This window comes from Dermacentor silvarum, chromosome 6, assembly GCF_013339745.2.
Source record: "Dermacentor silvarum isolate Dsil-2018 chromosome 6, BIME_Dsil_1.4, whole genome shotgun sequence".
Taxonomy (NCBI): Eukaryota; Metazoa; Arthropoda; class Arachnida; order Ixodida; family Ixodidae; genus Dermacentor; species Dermacentor silvarum.
Genome location: NC_051159.1, coordinates 97,578,178 through 97,598,081, shown reverse-complemented (window position 1 = coordinate 97,598,081; position 19,904 = coordinate 97,578,178). Strand labels below are relative to the sequence as shown.

The 19,904-nt window shown below is 46.4% G+C and overlaps 2 protein-coding genes across 2 annotated transcripts in view; both read right to left on the bottom strand.

Annotated features, from left to right (window-relative positions):
- Positions 1–10,058, bottom strand: part of LOC119455115 (uncharacterized) — a 41,296-nt gene extending 31,238 nt beyond the window's left edge. The window contains exons 1-2 of the mRNA XM_037716593.2: positions 9,747–10,058; positions 1,117–1,562 (exon numbers count right to left, since the gene is read on the bottom strand). The gene's annotated coding sequence lies outside the window, so the exon portion shown is untranslated. The remainder of the gene's footprint in view (positions 1–1,116; positions 1,563–9,746) is intronic.
- A 134-nt stretch (positions 10,059–10,192) lies between these two features.
- Positions 10,193–12,939, bottom strand: LOC119455726 (tissue factor pathway inhibitor). The gene is made up of 2 exons (XM_037717153.2): positions 12,611–12,939; positions 10,193–10,779 (listed from the first exon to the last, which is right to left on the bottom strand). Exons 1-2 carry the CDS (start codon positions 12,912–12,914, stop codon positions 10,592–10,594), a joined length of 492 nt encoding a protein of 163 aa, XP_037573081.2. The 5' UTR covers positions 12,915–12,939; the 3' UTR covers positions 10,193–10,591.
- Positions 12,940–19,904: the final 6,965 nt, after the last annotated feature.

Below are 19,904 nucleotides of genomic sequence, written 5' to 3'. Positions count from 1 at the left end.
TATGCTGCGACTGTGCTGCGTGTGCCGCGCAGGCCTGTGACTTTTTTGTAGACGCCCCATGGACGGACGGTCAGCTTAAACAGCTCCGCTGTTAATAAATCGTGGCTTAGCGTGCCGTGCATGTCAATTCGGCCACGTGTTTTTCGTTTTCTACGAGCTCATGTACGTGCGCAGTCGCTTTAGTCATGTTTGTTTTTCATGTGAGGCGGGAACGTGTCTCGATCAAGGAGATCTGCATAGGTGCTCTTTGAATTCACGAGAAAAGAAGTCACAGTTTCGCCCGAAAGGCGAAGCATCGATTGCGATAGCAAATTAGTAGAGAGCTATAAGAAGCAAGGATAGTAGTTTAATGGGCCGTATAAAGTTGTAAACGTTCGCTTACTAACTAAATAGACAAGCACGGTGTCACGCGCGCACAGGTAAACATGAACACATCTCGCTCGATGACCGCGGAAACTCGCTGTGAAAACACCGGAGTGAGAAAGCGCGCCAGCAGCAGCGGGAAAATTGACCTTCGTGCTGTCTCTCGTCTCGCTTCAATGCTAACCTCAATGCAAAGCTACCGGCATTCGGCGCATGCAATTTGTCCCCATCGCAGATCGCTTAGAAGATGAGGCCCCCGCGGGCGCGTACTTTGCCCACATCGCGGATCACTTTCAAGATACGGCGCCCGCGCGGCCACGCTGTGAGTAGCAGTCGACGGAGCAGAACGCACCCCCCACCTCTCCCTCTCCATCGCCTCGCCCCCGTGCCTCGCGCGCGAAAGACCTCGCGCTTCCGGCCTGCCTTCCTCCCTCGCGTGCGCTATCTTGAGCCGCGATTGCCGGCTCAGCCTCGTGCGCTTTCACTCGCACACACAGTGTACGGCGGGCAGCGACGATTTTATCGCCGTTGGACTTTATGCGGGACCTCACGGCGACGACGATGACGGCAGAAATGCGCTTGGAGTGTCCATATAATTGCGATCACAATAAAAGCAGTGATACTATTTGCGGGCTACTGGGCCTTTAGGGGTTCTCTTTGAGACATGCTCTCGATGTATGCCTGCGAAGAGTTTGTATGGAGCTGCAAAAGTCGTTTTGTCTATTCGTACCAAAATTTCGACGTCATACGCACCCTGTAAATCGTGCCGGCGTTGATCGGCAGGCCACCCGTTCCCGGCAACATGAGGACGGCCTCAGGCTCGGCGGAGGTCGAGGGACTCGCCTCGCTCCCTTCGCTGCGAGCCTCGCCGACGGCCAAGTAGGCGGCGGGCTGCTGCGGCGGCGTCATCAGGTACGTCTGGTGGACGGGCAGCTGGCCGAAGAACGGTGCCGAGTAGACTTGCAGTTGAAGCGGCGGCTGCAACCCGCCCTGCACCGTGAGCGGTGACGGCGGCGACGCCACGTTCGCGCCAGTGGTCGGCGACTTGTGCGCCTTGCGCGAAGCCCGCGTTCTTCTAGAGGGCGTAGAGTGCAGCAGCGCCGCCAGATCTTTCTTTCCGCTGCGATGACCGTCCTGGGCGGCCGCGGCGGAGTTGGCCTTGCGAGAGGTGGCTTTTTTCGATTTCATCGTCCGGTCACCTGGGCGCGGACGTGTTAATTACGGGTCATCAAATTGACATAAGGCACCTCTTGGACATAAGGCATTACCGGCGCTTTCAGGTAACCATTGGCTTCAGGTATAAGAATAAGCAACGATCCTGAAATTTCCGCTAGAACGTTGCTGAATGGCAAAAAATATCACCTTTTCGCAGCCACATTGTTTTATCGTCTGAAGTAAAATACGTACACACACACGGCTACGACACTAAAACTAAAACGCTAAAATGACTAAGGAGGCGCTTAAAGTATGAAGCTTAAAAGTCTAGAAACTACAAGATGATTCAACTACAACATGGGGGCGTTGTTCACAGGGTTGTCAGTGAAGCTGTGAACTTTAAAATCATGCGAACAGAAAACGTCTTTGACGTTTACAGTCTGCTCAAGACGACAAATTTTCGTGACTTTTGCGTATTTTGGCGCATCTGTATCATTGACGAGTAATAATAAAACTCTCATCGCTTCCTGGGGATCCTTCCATCGTGGTAGATGACCAAACGCTATCTTCAATGACAACTCGGTACCGGATTCATCACGCCGGATGCTCGTCATTACGACTGCTCGGTGAAGAGTAACGCGAAGCACAAAGGAGTCGGTGGTCACTTCGATGGCGCATTGCACCTGACCCTGAAGTGCTCTGAGAGTTTAGGGCTTGTGTCCTAGATGGCTTCAAGGGTTAATCTGATCAAAAAGGCGCAGTGCCGTTTGGTAGAGAGAGAAATATCTTTACCTTGCGCGCGTTTCTTTCGCTTGACAATAACTTTGGTGCGAGTGGGAAAAGTGATTTCCTTCTTGCCTCTCGACGACGACACTTGGAGTATGAGCAGAAAGGACAGGGACTCGTTGTGAGAAAACGGCACGGAACGATACGAACTCCTTCTTCGGCTTGTGCTCGTGCCACCTAACAAAAATCTTCTTCGTTACCTTCGATTTTATGGTACAGCTCGACAGCGAAAGATCGGAAAAGGACCTGGTTCCAGCCGAAGTCGGCACGAACTGCTTTAAAAGCACTAATATGCTTTTTAAAAGAAACAGGACTTATTGAAAAACTATAGAATGTGAGAACCGATGTGTTCTTTTGTTATAAATTTTTGCATCCTCTCTTGTATTCTTATTTTTTCTGCCCTTACCCCATCCCCCTGTGCAGAGCAGCCAGCCGGACACTTAACCTGGTTAACCTCTCTGCCTTTCACCTCTTATTTTGCTTGTTTCGGCAAACGAAGGCAAAGGTAGGAAAGCTTCGCTTTAAGAGAAACAGCAGTCTAGGCTAGGCGAAATTGCCTGTCCACAGAAAACTATCATCATCAGCATTGGCTCGAGCGTCGTCGTCTTCTTCCGCAGTTGGTTCGTTGGCGCCCCTCGGTTAGCGCTGGTGCTCGTGCTCGGCACGCGCTCATGCCAATGATTCCGCGTTCGTCGTCGTCGTCTGCTACCACAGCTGGAGCTGGCTGCGTGTCCGGTAATCATTCCAGCGTAAAATGTCACTTCTCGTCAGTTGTCGTAATGGGGAGGCCGCGTTTGCGGGGGTATGAGCCGTTTAATTGTCTTACGTAACGGACAGATGTAATTTTGAAGCAATTTATTTCGAAGAATCGTGAGCGGCAATGCCGGGTGAATGCTGCTAACCACGCCGCCGAGCAAACTGGAGACATGAAACGCAAGCGACAACGGCGGACTGCGGGCATACCGTCAGCGACTTCGTTCTCTCCGTCACAGCCGAACGTGTGTGTAAACTCATAATTGAGAAATACTTTAATGAACCGCCGGGATGAACACAGTGATAAACACCGGGGCCACACATTTCAGCTTCACTGGTTAACCATTTTCACGGAGTGGAAGATCCGACTACTTTTTTTTCTTTTAAAAGGAGTTGCCACGCGCCGTGACATTGCAAAAGAATTCAATACCCTTGAATGGCACAAAACGGCTAGACCGATTTCATTACTATATGGACAGAAGCAGCAGACTATACTGACGAAGAAATGTTGCTGACCAAGTTGGGGGGGGGGGGGGGGGGCAGGCAGCCCTCCTAAGTTAATAGACCACTCTTACGGAAATAGGTATGCAGCTCGTTCCGCATAAAACAGAACTCATCAGCATAGACGGCAAGAGAGAGATGTTTATTTGAAGAAAGGCAGAGGAGGTTGGCTTGAGCGTTAATTCGCTCTGGCCTGCTACTCTACACAGGGGAAGGGCATAAAATAGCGATGAATGATGATGATAAGATAAGGAGGTGCGTATGTACATGTCCATCACGTTGAGGTCATACTAGAGTTGTTCATCGAGTCCAGTGGCTTGAAGGAAGGCTATAGTCGCTTCGATGACCACAGCGCGCTGTTGGCGTCAGGCCAAGGACCTACTACAATCTCGTCAGACCATGGTCTTCTAGTCATTCGTTGATTAGTAGAAATGAGGCTCTGCCGTTCTCGCGCGTACGCTGGGCATGAGCAAAATATGTGCTGAAGTGTTTCTGGCTTTTGGCAGTGATCGCAGTTGGGACCAATGTCACTGCAGCCGATGATATGCGTATAGCGCCTCGTGAGTGCGACACCAAGATGAATCCGGTGTAACATACTTGTTATGCTCCTCTTCAGTTTATGAGGCATGCGGAAGTTCATTTCTGGGTCCCATTCGTGCAGTCGCCTGTGTCGTCGATTTGGATTGGTCCAGTGCTCAAGTGTAGAGTTCCGCATAACGCACCGAAGAAGGGCATTCGTGTCTGTTTGTGAGAACGCAATGCTTACTTCTGGGGCATTATTTACAGCTATTTTAGCTGCAGCGTCTGCTTGTTCATTTCCTATTACGCCACAGTGTGCAGGTATCCACTGAAAGGTGACGTGGTGGCCGCTTTTGGTCGCAATGTTGAGAAGCTCTGCGATTTCTAGAGCTAACATATAATAAGGGCCTTGTCTCATAACGCACTCAAAGGCTTGAAGAGTGGGGTTGGCGTCAGAAAATAAAGTCCATATGCGAGGAGGCTCTCTTGCAAGGAATCGTATTGCCTCGCGGATAGCAACAAGTTCTGCGGCAGTTGAAGTGGAGTTGTGGTCTAATTTAAACCGTCGAGCGATGGACATTCGCGGGATGACAAAGGCTGCGGCGGAGGCACATGGGGTATCAGAGCCATCGGTATACACGTGTGAAATACCACTGTATACTGTAAAAATGTGCGATAGGGTAAGTTGCTTACGGCCAATGGATGGAACACAGGACTTCCTCGTAATCCCAGGGATTTGAAGTTTAACAAGTGGTTTAGGCAGGACCCACTGGAGGTGCTCTAGGAATGCATGGGGAAGAGAATCTAAACGGCAGAATGTTCTCATGACGCAATATAGTTCTTGAAAAAACTGCAGTTTCGGTGTGTGGCAGGGAGTGCTGATAGGGTATGTTGCCTATGTCGGGTCAACAAGCGTAGGTGCACTCGAAGAGGTTCGCAGAGCATATATACGTTGATGCGACTAGCCCGAGCTTCCGCGATGATTCCATTGGTTGAGGTCCAGCGTGGTAGGCCCGAACACGTGCGCAATCCTTGAGCTTGTATGCTCTCTAACGACCGCACACAGCTGGGTCTCATGTTCGAGAGCACCGGCATGCTGTATCTTATATAGCCTACGAACATGGCTTGGTACAATTGAAGCAGAGACGATTCCGACGGGCCCCATCTTGCTCCTGCCACCACCCGAAGCACAAGGACAAAACTCTTCAGTTTTGACTTCAGTGCAGTGACGTGCCTTGACCAGGATAGTTCACGGTCGATTGTTACACCAAGGAACTTGTGGTATCTTACATAAGGTATCGATGTTCCTTTAACGACTATCGGGTATTTAGTCATTTGTTTGCGCGTGAAGGCAAGCACTGCACCTTTTTCAATTGAAAGTGTTAAGCCTTGACGTCGTAAGTACGTGACTGTAATTGTCACTGCACGTTGCAGACGCGCACGCAGTTGCGGACGCGTAGCTCCTGATGCCCATATGCATATGTCGTCGGCATATGCGCTAATCTTTACTGTGTTGGGAAGCTCAGTCACATTGAAGAGAGTCTGACTGAGAACTCCTCCTTGGGGAACACTGCGGTGAATATTATATTTACCGGTGTCTCCATCGCTTGTCGACATATATACGGTACGGCCATTGAGATAACAAACGATCCAATTATATAGTCGGCCACCAATGCCTAAATTGTCTAGCGCATCAAGGATCGCGTAATGCAGAACATTGTGATAGGCACCCTTAATGTCAAGGAATACTGCCCCCACTAATCTGCGTCCACTTCTTTCTTGTTCAACATTGAAGATCAAGTTGGCCACACCGTCAATGGCAGATCGGCCTCTTCTATACCCATGCATAAATTGGGGAAAGCAGTTATTGCTTTCTAAAAACCACTCTAATCTTGACAGTACCATCCTTTCTATTACTTTGCCGACGCAGCTGGCTAAGGCGATCGGCTTGTAGGAGGAAAGTTCATTAGGGCACTTCCTTGGTTTGAGCAGTGCAATAATGCGGCTGCATTTCCAATTGGCAGGAACATTTCCTGATTCGCACGAGATGTTATAATAGGACAACAGGATATGTCGTGCTTCTGTGCCAAGATGACGGATTGTAGATGGCAAGCATCGCACCAACCCCAACATGTGTATCTCGCTCCACATTGGATCGCACACTATGCAATCAAGAAACGGACAGATCAAATCCTAGGTCTACCTATAGCCAGCTGCAACAGCCCACAAAAGTGGCTACGCGTATTCGGGAGGCATGGCCGGCCATGTTACATACGATTGACTTTCCAACAAATACGGGGGAGTGCGACAACACGACTGTTGAAATTTTGAGAGAGCTGTGGCCGTTGGAAAGATTTTGTACGGCGCCCCATTTATACACTTTCACTCCTACGGACATATACAGGGTGTCCCACGTAACTTTAGCCAAACATTCAAAATATTCAAATGCCACCTAGCTCAACAGAACCACGGTAATGCTGTTTGCAGAAAGCAGTAGAGCAACAGAAGGTAATGAAGGTAATGCAGAAAACAGTAGAGCAACATGAAAAACTCCCGATACAGCTTTATGTTGCTCAATACGTGCTACATAGAAGTGGTTTTCCGAGCATGAAAGAAGCCTGCGAATACACGCAAAGTGCCTCGAGCGGCCAGTCGCGCGGCAATTTTGCGTGTATCCGCGGGCTTCTTTCACGCACGGAATAACACTTTTATCTAGTACGTATTGAGCAACAGAAAGCTGTATCGGGAGTTTTTCATCTTGCTCTACTGTTTTCTCATTAACACTTTGAATCTAATTTTAATATTTCAGAAGTTGATTAATTAATTAAGGCTAATTATCGAATTACGCGGAATGCAGAAAAATATTCTGAGTATCTCTAAGCGACCGCAAACAGCATTACCGTGGTTCAGTTGAGCTAGGTGGCATTTGCATATTTTTAAAGTTTGGCTAAAGTTACGTGGGACACCCTGTAGAATTTGGAACACCTTCATAGGGTCACCCTCCGCACTATCACGGGGCTCCCTAAACACACTAAGGTACCTACACTTGAACGTGCTGCGGTATTGCTTTCATTGCAGGACGTCATCCGTGAAGCCCACACTCGACATTATATTGACACATGTACTTGTTTATCTTTCACCGGTGACCGCTTTCCACCGGCTAACAAGTGTTAAACGGTATCCCGTATCCCGCTTCAACGCCACTACTACGTGACAATATCCGCATGGAAAACACGCCGCAAAGCCTTCGCCTTTTGGCCTGGGATTATCAGTAACATGACGATGCGTTCCCTCTCAACTTGTCCTTACCCCCATGGGACACTCCGATTGCTTCTCGACGATTCCGTCGTCCCATAACTCGTAATAATACTCCTGCCCACCAACTTCTTGCCATGCGACAACTGACGGCAGCGAGCTTAGGTACAATTGACATCTACACTGACGCTGTTCTCTGATGATCAGGCCTATATGGCACGGATCTGCACGCAGACCGCCACCTACACAGATGCCTATAGCTGCCACCTTCCTTGCGGTGCGCCAGTGCATGCTGAACTCCTTGCTAACTGGGAAGCGACTGCAAACCTCCCATACACTATACAGAAACCGTGTCTTCACTGACTCGCACACAGCCTACTCTGACATACTTCACCCAGCCTCGGAGGATGCTACAGTTTCCGCTATTCAACGAATCCCTCGTAGGCATACGGGTGTGCCCGGGTTCAATATGGGTTACACGCCACTGCTGCTTCCGCAGGTGGGTCAACTAATCTTTCTCTGACCCCACCCCTCAGGGTGAACCCGTATGAGCTCCTAAGCCAAGCGACTCCCTCGGTAGCCACTATGCACTATGTGCGACTATGTGCCTACGTCCCTGCGTACTTCGAGTAAACAACGTCTTCAGCAGGCTACCCTGCCTATCCTCTTTTGCAGCAAGTCTCCCCGTTCGTGCCCTCAAGAGGGTTTCCTAAATAAGGCTTTTGCAAATTCAGCCTACTAACCGTACTCTATAGCAAAATTGCACCAACCCGACATTGCGACAGTGACGTGAATGTATTGCGGGATGCGCTGCCCTGCAGACCTTCATCATTTAATATGACAATGTTCTGCGTTCGATACAAGGAGAATGGCGTTAGAGGCTTCACAATGCACGAACTACCGTAAGGCGCTGCTCACTGATCCCAATTCACGTAGCTATTACTTTCCAATTAAAAATAGTCAGGGGGGCCTGATCAGGGTGGTTTAGGGGGACTAATAAACCACGGTCCTGACCGCACACAGCCTCAGCACAAGTAACGATCCTTAAACGAATGGAAACCCTAACCAAGACATCGTGAGGCACTGTACACAGTTGTGAGACCTTGTAGTATGGCAACGCCCCATCCATCCCCACAGAAGACTTGCGCCTCATTATCCTCTAATAAAGGACTTTCAATCACTCAACCAAATAAAATTACCCCTGCCCCACTTCACGCAATTGCTGCGCAGGGGTGGCTCGAGAAATCTGTTGTCTATGAGATATTTACGTTGGACATGCCGTGGCACAAAGACTGCTGACTAGTGAAAAAGGCAGTGAGGGTTGTTACGAAGTGGCCAATTTTACGACTATGAGCGATTGTGAAGGAGTTATTTAAAGTATTCTGGACTGCTTGAGCAGCTTGGTTCTCCAACTTGAACAATTCTATATTCGCGTCAGCTGCCACTGTGGCCGTAAATGCAAAAATGCAGGGGAGCTCTCTCGGTTACTCGATTTCAGCACTCACTCGCCCCTCTCCACCCCGTCTCCAGTCGAAACTCGATTAGCGTTAGTAGTTTTCGTGTTTTTGTTTTGATCCTTTTCAATGTGGCTACGTTTACATGAACACGACAAGGGCGGGTTAAGTCGGAAGTCGAACTAGGAGATTCCGACGCTACATCGTTTACAACGGGTCGAGATGATTGTGTCAGCTTCCCTCCAGAGGAGAGACATGAAACCATGTTATCTTCATCGCCATTGGCTGTAAACTGCTGACCCGACGCATCCGCGTTCCCATGTGCGTTGCATGGGGGTCCTTTCAGTAAACCTACCTTCCCTGCCGTACAACTTTAGCGCTCCCCTTCGCACAAATGTCGCACCAGCTAGCCCAGTAATTTACATTTCTAAATCCTACTACGTTCGTTCGAGTGGGCATTAGAGGGAGATCTCAGTCCGGTATGTCAACTCGACCTGCTTTTGTCGGGTTCAGTTAACCTCACCAGTGCGATGCGTTGCGTGAGAAGGATGTGTTTATTATGAGTGATTTGCGGTGACTCGTCGTTATACACCACTCTGTCACTGCTGCAGAGTATGCTGTGTTCCTCTGTTCCCTTTTGCCGAGTATGCACATTTACTGCGCTTATTAGAATCATTTTTTTACCGTACGCGTCGCATTCCAGGGGCTTCTTCCTTGTAAGCTAACCGTGGACGAGCCTCACCTTTGCAGTAATAGTTGCAAGTCTGGCTTGCTCTGCACATATGGATGCCATCAAGATGTAAGACGCCTCTTCTCCAGTGGGCAGTACCACCCGAGGAAATATCCCGAGTAAATGTTTCACTGACGGCTAAACGTGCTTCTCAGGTATAGTATATTAGTAAACCTGCTCTACATTTTAATCCTTTAATATACTGACGTCATCGACAGCATTTCCCTTACCTTCTCGTCCATACGTTGTCTTGCTCTTATAATCCGCCGTTCATCAGCAGAGCACATTTCAAGGTTGTCCAAGGTGCAGCTCTTCCTTTTAACACTAGCAACCACCGGCGTTTGTTCCCTTCTCCTTACTACTGCATGGACTCGTTAGAAAGGAAACAAGTTACTGACTAATGTTAAAGTAAAATAGCGTTCCAGGAACTATATGGACCTCTTGTTTATAAATAGAGGGGCTGGTCAAGAAGATGGTTTAAAAAAAAAAAAAAAAACATTAAGTGCTCGACGAGGCGCTCAGGATAGTGCATGACTTGGCTTTCTAGAGGGTATGCTTATTGTATTCTTTAGAGTGACCGAAGAAAGATTTCAGATGCCAGTCCTTTCCTATAAAATATACTTGCAGTGCAATCAGACCATATTAGCGTACAATCTCCCGACCATTTTGAGCTGAGCTCCGTTTAGTCTTCTTTCATTGTCACAAATGTCTTAGGCTACGATGTGAAAGCGGAGACATTACACGCGGATGATAAAGTTTTCAAAGACGCAGCCGGAAAGCTGATCGGCTTCTTGCTGACAAGTGTAACCTGTTACTTAGGTGACAGCAAACTTCTACTCAGTGTGTTTGTCATGTTGCGCTCGACGAATGCGCACTCTGAAGCTGTAACACACTCAGACCACATCCGTCGATTTTTCAAGAAAAGATCAGGTTTTGAACTACAGAAGAAGCGCGTCGATTGACGACCTTGCCAAATAAAATGTTACAAGGCAGCCTTACGGCACAAAAGAGTCATTTTCACAAAAAAAGGGCAGAGGACATTCTGAGGTTCCGGGGTATCTTCAAACATATAGTTTCAACCGCAGGCGCGGATGCATTCCTCGTACGAGACGAATCGGTTTTCGTTTCCCTGGCATCCGCCGTAGACGAACGAGCGGCATGTTCCGGAGGAGCTGTCGTAGTAGAACGATGGGAAGTAGGCGAGGCACAGACCCGTACGAGGGGGTAGGTAGCACAGGTTTGGCTTGCCTTGCGCACTGGCGCCTGGGAAGAAGAGTAGAAAAAATAAGGCTTGGTTACCATGAAACTTTGATGTTTTGTTGCGTGATGGCAAGGTGGGAGTGATCAACTGTATTCTGAACACGGAATGCCAACAGCTGGAACGAATGTTTCGACAAGGAGACTTGGGTTTATCAAAGTAGGAAGACGAAGTTTTCGTGAGAGTCATGAGACCTCCCGAAGAGAGGCGCCCTTATCCAAAATTTGGCTCCAGCTGTAGACATTCCTTGTTCAACCATACCTGACCACTTCGTCTCCATATTCTTGTGAAACTCTATCTGGAAACGTGGCAGACTGTTTAGAGCCAGGAATTCCTAAGGCTTGTCGCAAATAAACCTACACTGTCTTGCGTGTCATGGCATTTTACTTTACGCTAACCAGGCACTGTTTGCTGATGTACCAGAGTACAGAGCTACTTAACAATGCTCTCTTGCGTATTGATATCTGTTGCATGATGACCAATAACAGTCTCGACATTCGTGGCTGTGAGTGGCACATCCGTTGCATCTTTCCATGAGCTGCGCTTGAAATAATCGAATTAAATTAAAACTCCAGCTTCACTCTGCGTCGACCATTTGTATCTTGTACATGCGTCTGATTCGATACTCATCAATCCTCGCATCCGGTGTACTCTATATCAACCAGGTACTGGAGTAGGGTACTTCGTGAGCATACATAGATACAATCCAATCCTGGTCTTTAGCGGGTAGTGAATTCAACGCGAAACGTTTTAAATAAGACGGTTGTTGCGAATAAACTGTGAGTTAGTGTTACGCGTCTTTGTTTCTAGTACTGTGCTAATGCATGAGCAAGTATGAAGTGTCACCAACCAGCCCCTTTCATAGAGCTCTTGAAAGAAGACGATGTTTGGCTATTTACTTGTGCAATGCTCAAGCGAAGAAAATACAATTTTCTGTAGGAAAAGCTTCATGTGCGACATATCAAAGCACCGAATCATACTCGACTGTCTCACGCCTCGACGCAGGTTACATAGGTTACCTCTGGCGTTTCTGGATCACTCAACTGTAGTATAGTTAAACGCACTCGCAGGAGCACTTGCAGTCAATTCTTGTAACGATATAACAATCTATATCCCAAATTGTTGTCCCTGGTGAGCTGTCCAAAGTGGGCTCTGTTCCAACATCTGCAGCGGATGTTCACACCCTGCTCTGACTCCGCTCAAAAACGAGAACTACACGACACAGGATTCTACGAGCAGCCATCATACGAATTGGCCAAACTGAGAAATATGTACGTTGCCCTATAGATAACTTCCAATATGTACGATTTTTACATAAGAATGGCATGCGCGCTTTCATTCGGCTGCCTTGTTGCAACTTCTTTGTTAAAGAAATGATAATATAAATACTATTAAATAATAATTATTCCCACAGAAAGTCTATCTGGATTGATTGTTCTGCATAGTTTCTAAGCCTTATATGTTCTCCCTGTTGCGTCGATTACCCGACATCTTCATGTTCATGATCACCGAGTTAACGGAAGCATAATAGTGCTTGGAACATTTAGCCACCATTTGACAGGACCTTTTGAGTCAGGATAACAAGGCACTACAAAATTACCCTTTTGCGTCACTTCCTTTACTAAGCAAAAAGGAAAGGCAAGACATGAAGAAGTCACATACTCGACTCATCTTCGTGACAAGGTACGAGAGAGCATCAAAAACAGGATACCTAAAACAACTAACACGGAGATTACGTCACCAAGAAATATTATGACGCAGAATGTAAATATAACCAGCAAGTAGCCAAAGCACTCTGTCTATTGTAACCGTAATTAATTTTAAAACACAACTTACCCTGGAAGGAGATGGCCAGAACAAGCAAGGCCGCCAAAGCACACACTCGAAGCATCGTTGACAGGTGAGATCCCGCGCGGTCGTCCGTGAAGAGATTCACTCCAGACTGGGCGGCACCGTTTAAATATACTTCACGACCTCCATCCTGCCGAGCAATGTCACTCGGGGTTCCGGTTTCCGCAGGGCGCCATGGCGCACGTGTCGAAGTGCGCGCAGGAGATGCGTGCCGCGGTCTATGGGCGCTGCGTGCAGTTACGCGGGCGGCAGGAAATGTGCCCGTAAAGGAAAGGGATTGCCTCCTCATTGCGGTTACGTAGGGGCGCTTGGCATCGGAACAGCATTAGAATAGAAAGTTAGTGTAGATTTTTAGTACACACGGTGGATTTGATAGGGCGCAACGAAATAAATACGCAATGTTTGAAGCAAGAAAAATACACCCGAAACACGCAGCGAAAAAAAGGAATGCGCCCAAATCACCCAACGACTTGCCGAAATTACAAGTAGAAAATCTGTTCAGTTTTGTGGCCACTTTCGTAGTTGGCAGGAATTGCAAGCGCAGAGCTATCACTATGCTGGCACATGCCATTTTGAGCTCCACGCTCGTAGTTGAGCTCAAGCCAACATTCGGCGCGCCCGAGCGTGTCAGCGGAGCACGCAATGGTTCAGCTCGCGCTTTCGCCTTTGTAAACACGCTCTTCGAGGCAAATGTTTTCTTGCTGGCGGGTATGGCGTTCCGCCTCGTTCTTGCACGCCCCCGCATCATTTTTGCTCGTCGGCCCCGGTCACGCTTCGTGGAAACGCGAGCCGTACATGTCCAGCGACGAGGGGAATCCCCGAGTTCGCAATGTCGCGTCCTGCTAAATTTAGAGCACTTGAGATTTGCCTTTCTGCTAGCTTGACGTATAACCACCATTGGTGAAACGTACTCCGCTGCACCGTACAGTTGCATGCAATAATTATTAGACGAAAATCAAGCGCAGTAATCTTTTGTTTATTGCGATCAAGATTTGACATAAGGCACAATGCATGGTGTTGTACATGTGTGGTGTAATACCTGTGTTGTGTGAGAATTTATTCAGTGTTCTGTGGTAACTGTTGTGGTGTACGAAGCAATCATAGCTGGCCGTGGCATTGTAGCGTAGGCCAGCTTGCAGTAGGAGACGGGAGCGTTCTGCTTACAAGCTGGGTCAAGTCCATACTAAGTGGTCGGCATCTGCTTCAGTCAGTGGATGGGGACAGTATGGACACAATGCACCGAGTGGAAGGTGCGGCCATTTCAATGGAAATTTGAAAGCTTGAAGTAAGAGTTGTGTGTGTCTACGGGTAGGCGGCAATCTTGAGAAGGTTGTTCGCAGCGTGACCTTGAATCTAGTGTACCTTGACGAATGTACCTGCATTGCCATTCAGGTTGTGTATCGTCTCACAGATATCGCCTTGTGAGCCTTCATCAGTTTTTTTTAATGGCCGCTAAGGAGTCAGGGAACATATTTGAGTGTCTGAGTGTACGCAGCTTAGAGGTAGCATCTTGCACAGCGTCTTGGATGGCTTGAAGTTTCATTACTAAAACGCTGGCTTCCGTAGACATGTAACGTTCGGGACCTTGATAAAATCATGCGTAGGGCTAAAAAATAATGTCCTCCCTCCATTGGTAGGGTAGCAGCCTCCGATGTAATCGTTTAACCTGCAGTCACAGTGGGATTCATAGAAAGCGCATTTATTTTTGACAATTTGGCGTGTATTCGTGGAGAAAGGAAATTGCAGTTCCTTTTTCATGTTGGTTATGGTTCAGATGTGTTGCATGCAAGCATCACACTGTTCTTTCAAGGCGGTTTAGCTGTTCTTTTTCTTGTTTTGCTCACAACTCTTTTATTTTGTTCTCTGTCTAACGCAATTAGCAGGGGATAATGAAATTACGACCTTTGTGTTTGGCTGTGTTTCTCCGACCATTTGTAGGCATTTTTCATATCCTAAACAATTAGTTCTGTCTGTAATAATCTGGAAACTAGTGAATGGCAGAAATTAGAGAGTAAATGATATTTATAATTGCCGTGAAAGAAGCTTTCAATAAAAACTAATCATCAGAATGATAAAAAATTTACAAAGGCTGTTCTAAGCCAGATGAATGAAGTTTAGGCAAGTACATGTGAGGCTTAAAATTTAGCATGCCAGCTACCCGGCTGACTAGCCATGCTGGCGATGAATGTAGACGCTAGCACTGTAATTGCTTGTAGTATTTTTGATTTTTTGATTGAATTGAATTTTTATTTGCAACATCGTCACGGGAGATCAGGCGGAAAGCTGATCAAACAGCTTAAGAGGGCCTGACCACCCCACAAGAGGTCGCCATAAACAGAGTTGGAAAACGTGAACTGCATTTTAAATGACACGGATACAAACATGCTTATCCGATTAAATCATGTCAACAGTTTATAAAATCAGCCCTTCAACTGAAGTAAAAAATATACTCAGCAAAAGTGCGTGCGGCTTTGTTTTGTTTGTAATTTACTTTTTAAGGTGTTCACTGCCGTCGAGCGTTCCTTCTCAGCGTACAAGATAATTCTCAGTGACAAGAGGAACAATTTTGAATAAAAAAAATTGGAGATGGTAGTTTGATATTGTTTCCACAATCTTCACAGTGATTCATAGACTACGTTCCGCGTGCTCTCCAAACAGATTTCTTCAAACAAGTGCACTTCAAATGGGCGGAAGTGTATTTGGCAGTGTTGGGGCGTTTTGCCTGTACAATTCCGATAATGTCATTGTATATGAGAAAGTTGCCAAAGTTGTACCTAACAGTCCTCATGTAACAACATGTTAATTTCTTAATTGTAGTCATCTTGCATTTATTATTTGTCTGTTTTTGTTGTCTTAATTTAATTGCGTCAGGCAGACATAAAGTGGCGCTTTTTTTAATCAGTATTCTCAGCTTTCAAGTATTCTTTTTCATGCTTGTTTCACTTTATGCAACGCTCGAATACAGTGGCCATTGAACATGAATATGAGCAGTGGGCTTGTTGAATTACGCCAAATGATGGTCATTAGTCCAGCAGTTTTATGGGACAATTGCACGGCTATGTTCAACTGTTGGCACCTTTGTGCCATCATAAACAATAACATTTCTTGTTTTCTTGTCGTAGATGCAGGTCGCACACGTCTTCGTTTGAATTTATTTGCATTTATGTAAAAATTTATTGTGCCTATATTTACGACGTTGGAGGCCTAAAACGTTGCTTTGCTTGCCTGTTTTTGGCGCCTAAAACGCGCTTTTTTAATGCCTAAAGATCCGGCCTCTAGTTATGACCTTATAAACATGGAAAAAACGATCTTTTCCTCCTTAATAGTAGATCTCTCGAATCCACTTCCAAGTGGCCTTTTGGCTTCCAAATCTGTAGATATCTTTGTATCTACGCTCGAACTGTACCTTGAATCACTACCAGAATGATTACCACGCTGTTGCTATGTTGGATTGCTCTCTTTTTGATAAGTCGATCTATCCGCACTTTCATTGATGTATGTTTCTACCTATTTTATTTTATGTTTTTTTGTAAGTGTTATGTAAACATTTGCTTGTACGCATCCCCTTCCTTTTTTATTGTTGTCATGATGATATATGCCTTTGTTCGAGAGCATCGTTTACATCTTACAGCGTTGTGCTTGCATTAACGTGACCTTTCATGTATTAGTCTCATGTAAGGTTTGCAGTACTGATAAACACATAAGACAAGCTAAATCTGCAGGCTGACACATTAACCTGTTCTGTCGTAGTAACTATTCGCAGCAACGCAAAAACTCTGGCAAGCGAGACACCCCGCCTCTCTAAAGTGGTTGAACAATAAATCCACAGTCAGGAGCCAAGGCGGAAAAAAAAGAAAAAAACGCTGACGAAGAGAATTCGCCTTGTGAAATCATTGGCTCGACTGATAGTTCTCTTGCTCAGCCACTTTTGATCCCTTCAAACATCCGTCTTCCTGTGAACCCTTGCTTTGATTGCCTCTATAAAGTAGCAAATATACATAGATGTTTATCACAACTCTACATGAAAGAAATGATACTTTACTGTCAGCAATGTCATTATTTTTTATTACAGTATCATGTTACCAAAACTAATCTTGAAACTTGAAGTCTAGTCTTGGTTTATGACATTTCTGACTGTGTCACTTAGGTGTCCCACGAGTAATCCACAAGGAAGCAGGTTTATGGCGCAAACAAATTGTCAAACGCTTTTGTAGATGGTTTGCTGTACACAGGAGCACGAGTGAATAGCCTCGACGTTGTGTTGCGAAAGAGAATGATGAATTGCCCTTGCATTCACGCGAAAGCAATCGCGAGAAATGAAGCGCGCGCTGTTCAGAATTACCTCACCGTGTGACACAGGCAAAGCTAAAACCATAAAAACCCGCTTCCAGCAAACAAACTGTGAAGCCCTTTCATTTATAATGTCCCTCAATCATTAGGTTCGCGGAAGTGTTGCTTGCAGGTCTCTGCTTGCAGGTTCCTAAAGCCTGCTTATGAACTCGGGCCTTGATTTTTTTCTTATTTTCACCAGACGTTTCTACCGGCAGAAGTGAGCGACAACAGATACCGAGAATCCACCGCAGCTGTCCTTGATTAATGCTTGTGAAAGTCCGCCAAATTCGAGCTTATGGTCCGCACTGGCACGAAGGTAAACGGGCGCCCGACGACGCAACGGAAACTACATTAATCACCATCACGAAGGACGCGTGAGCCATTTTCATCGTGAGTGCCAGTCGCCGCGTTAAAAATAAAATCGACTAAGAAAATCTTGCTAATTTCCTCGCGCCTGCTTCCCTCGCGCCGAAGGCGTGTATTGTAGCCAATGCTTCCGAAGATGGCTCTTGAATGTTGTGGTGCAATTCTCAATAACCAAGCTGCATGGTTGTAAACAAGTAGGCATAGTACACCACCGATTATAGTCTACGTGATCACCCAATTTGCATTTAAAGATTATGTTTCAGCGCTGTTTTTTAAATGTTTTTTTTTGTTTTTTGAGCAGATCTTTCGACACGATTCCTGAACTCTGTGTCTACGTAATGTTTATCGGTTGTCATTTCTTGGGTCCCTACGGAACGGCACTCAAGGTCTGAATACTAAACAGAGGTTCACAGTAAGTATAGAATCGGTAATCTGCAGGCCAAGAGAACTGACCGCAACAGTTCACATCCTTATTCTTTTCTGTCGACTGCTTGGAACAGCAGCCTTACCAAGTAACTTTTGAAAACTTGGCCACAACTATTACCCTTGCCTTCGGAGATGACTTGCATCAACTCATTAGAGTTAGTCAGTATTTATTTTTCTGCACGGGCGGAATGTGACTGCATAACTATCTTATTTGCGTGACGTCATGCATTGCAGCCTGCCTCTAACAAGATGTGAATAAATTATATACTGTATTGGCATTGCCGGCTGGTCGTCATGGAGCGTAGAAATAGTTTAAAGACAGGTTTTAAACTTTTTTCCGAGGGTAAGCTGATTCTAACATCGAGTATCAAGCTTGACTATACATGCTGGAGCAGTAATAAATCTCGTATAATGAAGTTTAGTTGCTGCTTGCACTACCATTGTAGCAATGTCGTAGCGTTGGCCAGGTCACTCTTGCGCTGTTCAGGTACGACCACAACTTGACTTGAGCAGCGCTGGACACACCACCTTACCGACGCGTAATATTGAAAGCGCCTTTGAGCGTGATTCGCCTTTCGCTGGTTTTTTGTTCGCCGTAAGGCCAAAGTTCAGTTCGACTAGCAAATGGTGTGAAAGCTGGTTTTTCTAGCTAAATCTACTGTTTTCGTAATCTTGAACAGCAGCTTTCTGACCGTTATAGAGCGATATGTTAAACGCAATCGAACTAGAGGAAAAATGCAAAACAAACAAACAAACAAACAAGCAAGCAAACAAACAAACAAACAAGCACACAAACGAGGAAGCGGGGAAGCAAAAAAAAAAAATAAAGTGACGCCACCTTTAAAGCATGTCATCTTGTTTAGAACAGAGTATGCACCACGGCTCTCAGTGCGGGGGATGCTGCTCGTTTGCACAACAGCGTGCTATTTACGAATGGCAATAAACTGGACAGCGTGGCAAGTTGCTGCGCAAATGTAACAAGATCGTACCAAGAAAAGGAGATGCACATAGGTCTCTAACATTCGGTGGCCTAGCGTTTCCATCTATGTCTCTGTAAGCGCACGCTTCACTGCCGGAAGGTTCGAGTAATGCCCACAAAAAAAAAAGGAAGAATTACCTCTCTGTACATCACGACGGGAACGTCGAAATTTGAGTAGGTTTAGGTTGCACAATCGGCTCTCATTGTAACTGAGCTGACTCTCGTCGTGTGCGCCACTAATGCATCGCAGCACGCGAACATTGGCGGGGACGGATCAGACCCAGTCGGTGACACTGGCTCCGCTGCTAAAAGAACGTAGTTCGCGTCTCTAACTCTGGGGAGAACTGTGCCAACGGCTTTAGGCTTTGGACACGGTCTTCTGAGCCTGAGACGGCGCATTTTGCCGTTGGGCACCAGGTGACACACCTCAAGCATCCTCCTGCTTCTCAAGAAGTGCCCGAGGTACCTGCGATGCTGCGGTCGGCTGCCTTGGTAACCTGGCTCGTCCTTGCGGCTGCAATCGCTCGTGAGTCGCACTTGCGTTGTGTACTCGATAGGGACACGCTATTTTCTTTCGCTACGGTACATATCACGTGTCCCCAGTACGTAAGCGTAATTTCTTTTACGAACCTTCTGCTATTTAAGCCTGGCTGACTGGCTGTGCACTAAATAATTTGATGTACAAAAAATTAAAAAAAAGGAGAAGAAGAAAGGTGCTATGTGCGGAAATTTCTCTGCACGGACACCTTGCGAATAACGTCAAACAAAATGTAGTAACACTAATGGCGTATGTCATCGAATCTTACAGCGGTACTATGTTACTTCTAGTACACTGTACTTATGTTATTTGATATTATGCATGAGAAGAAAGAGAACCGAGTGGCCCGATTTTTATTAATCATATCATAAGAAGCCAACAAACAATGACACCAAGGACAACATAAGGGAAATTACTTCTACTTACTAATTGAGTTAAAGAAATGATAAATTAACGGAAATGAAAACGGATGAAAAAACAACTGTCCGCAGGTGGGGAACGAACCCACGTCTTCGCATTACGCGTGCGATGCTCTCACCGTTGAGCTACGCGGAGCCGTTTTCCCATCCACTTTCTGGGGTATTTATGTTTTACAACTAGAACTAACTCTGGGAGTGTTAGCCAGCGCCACTACCCAC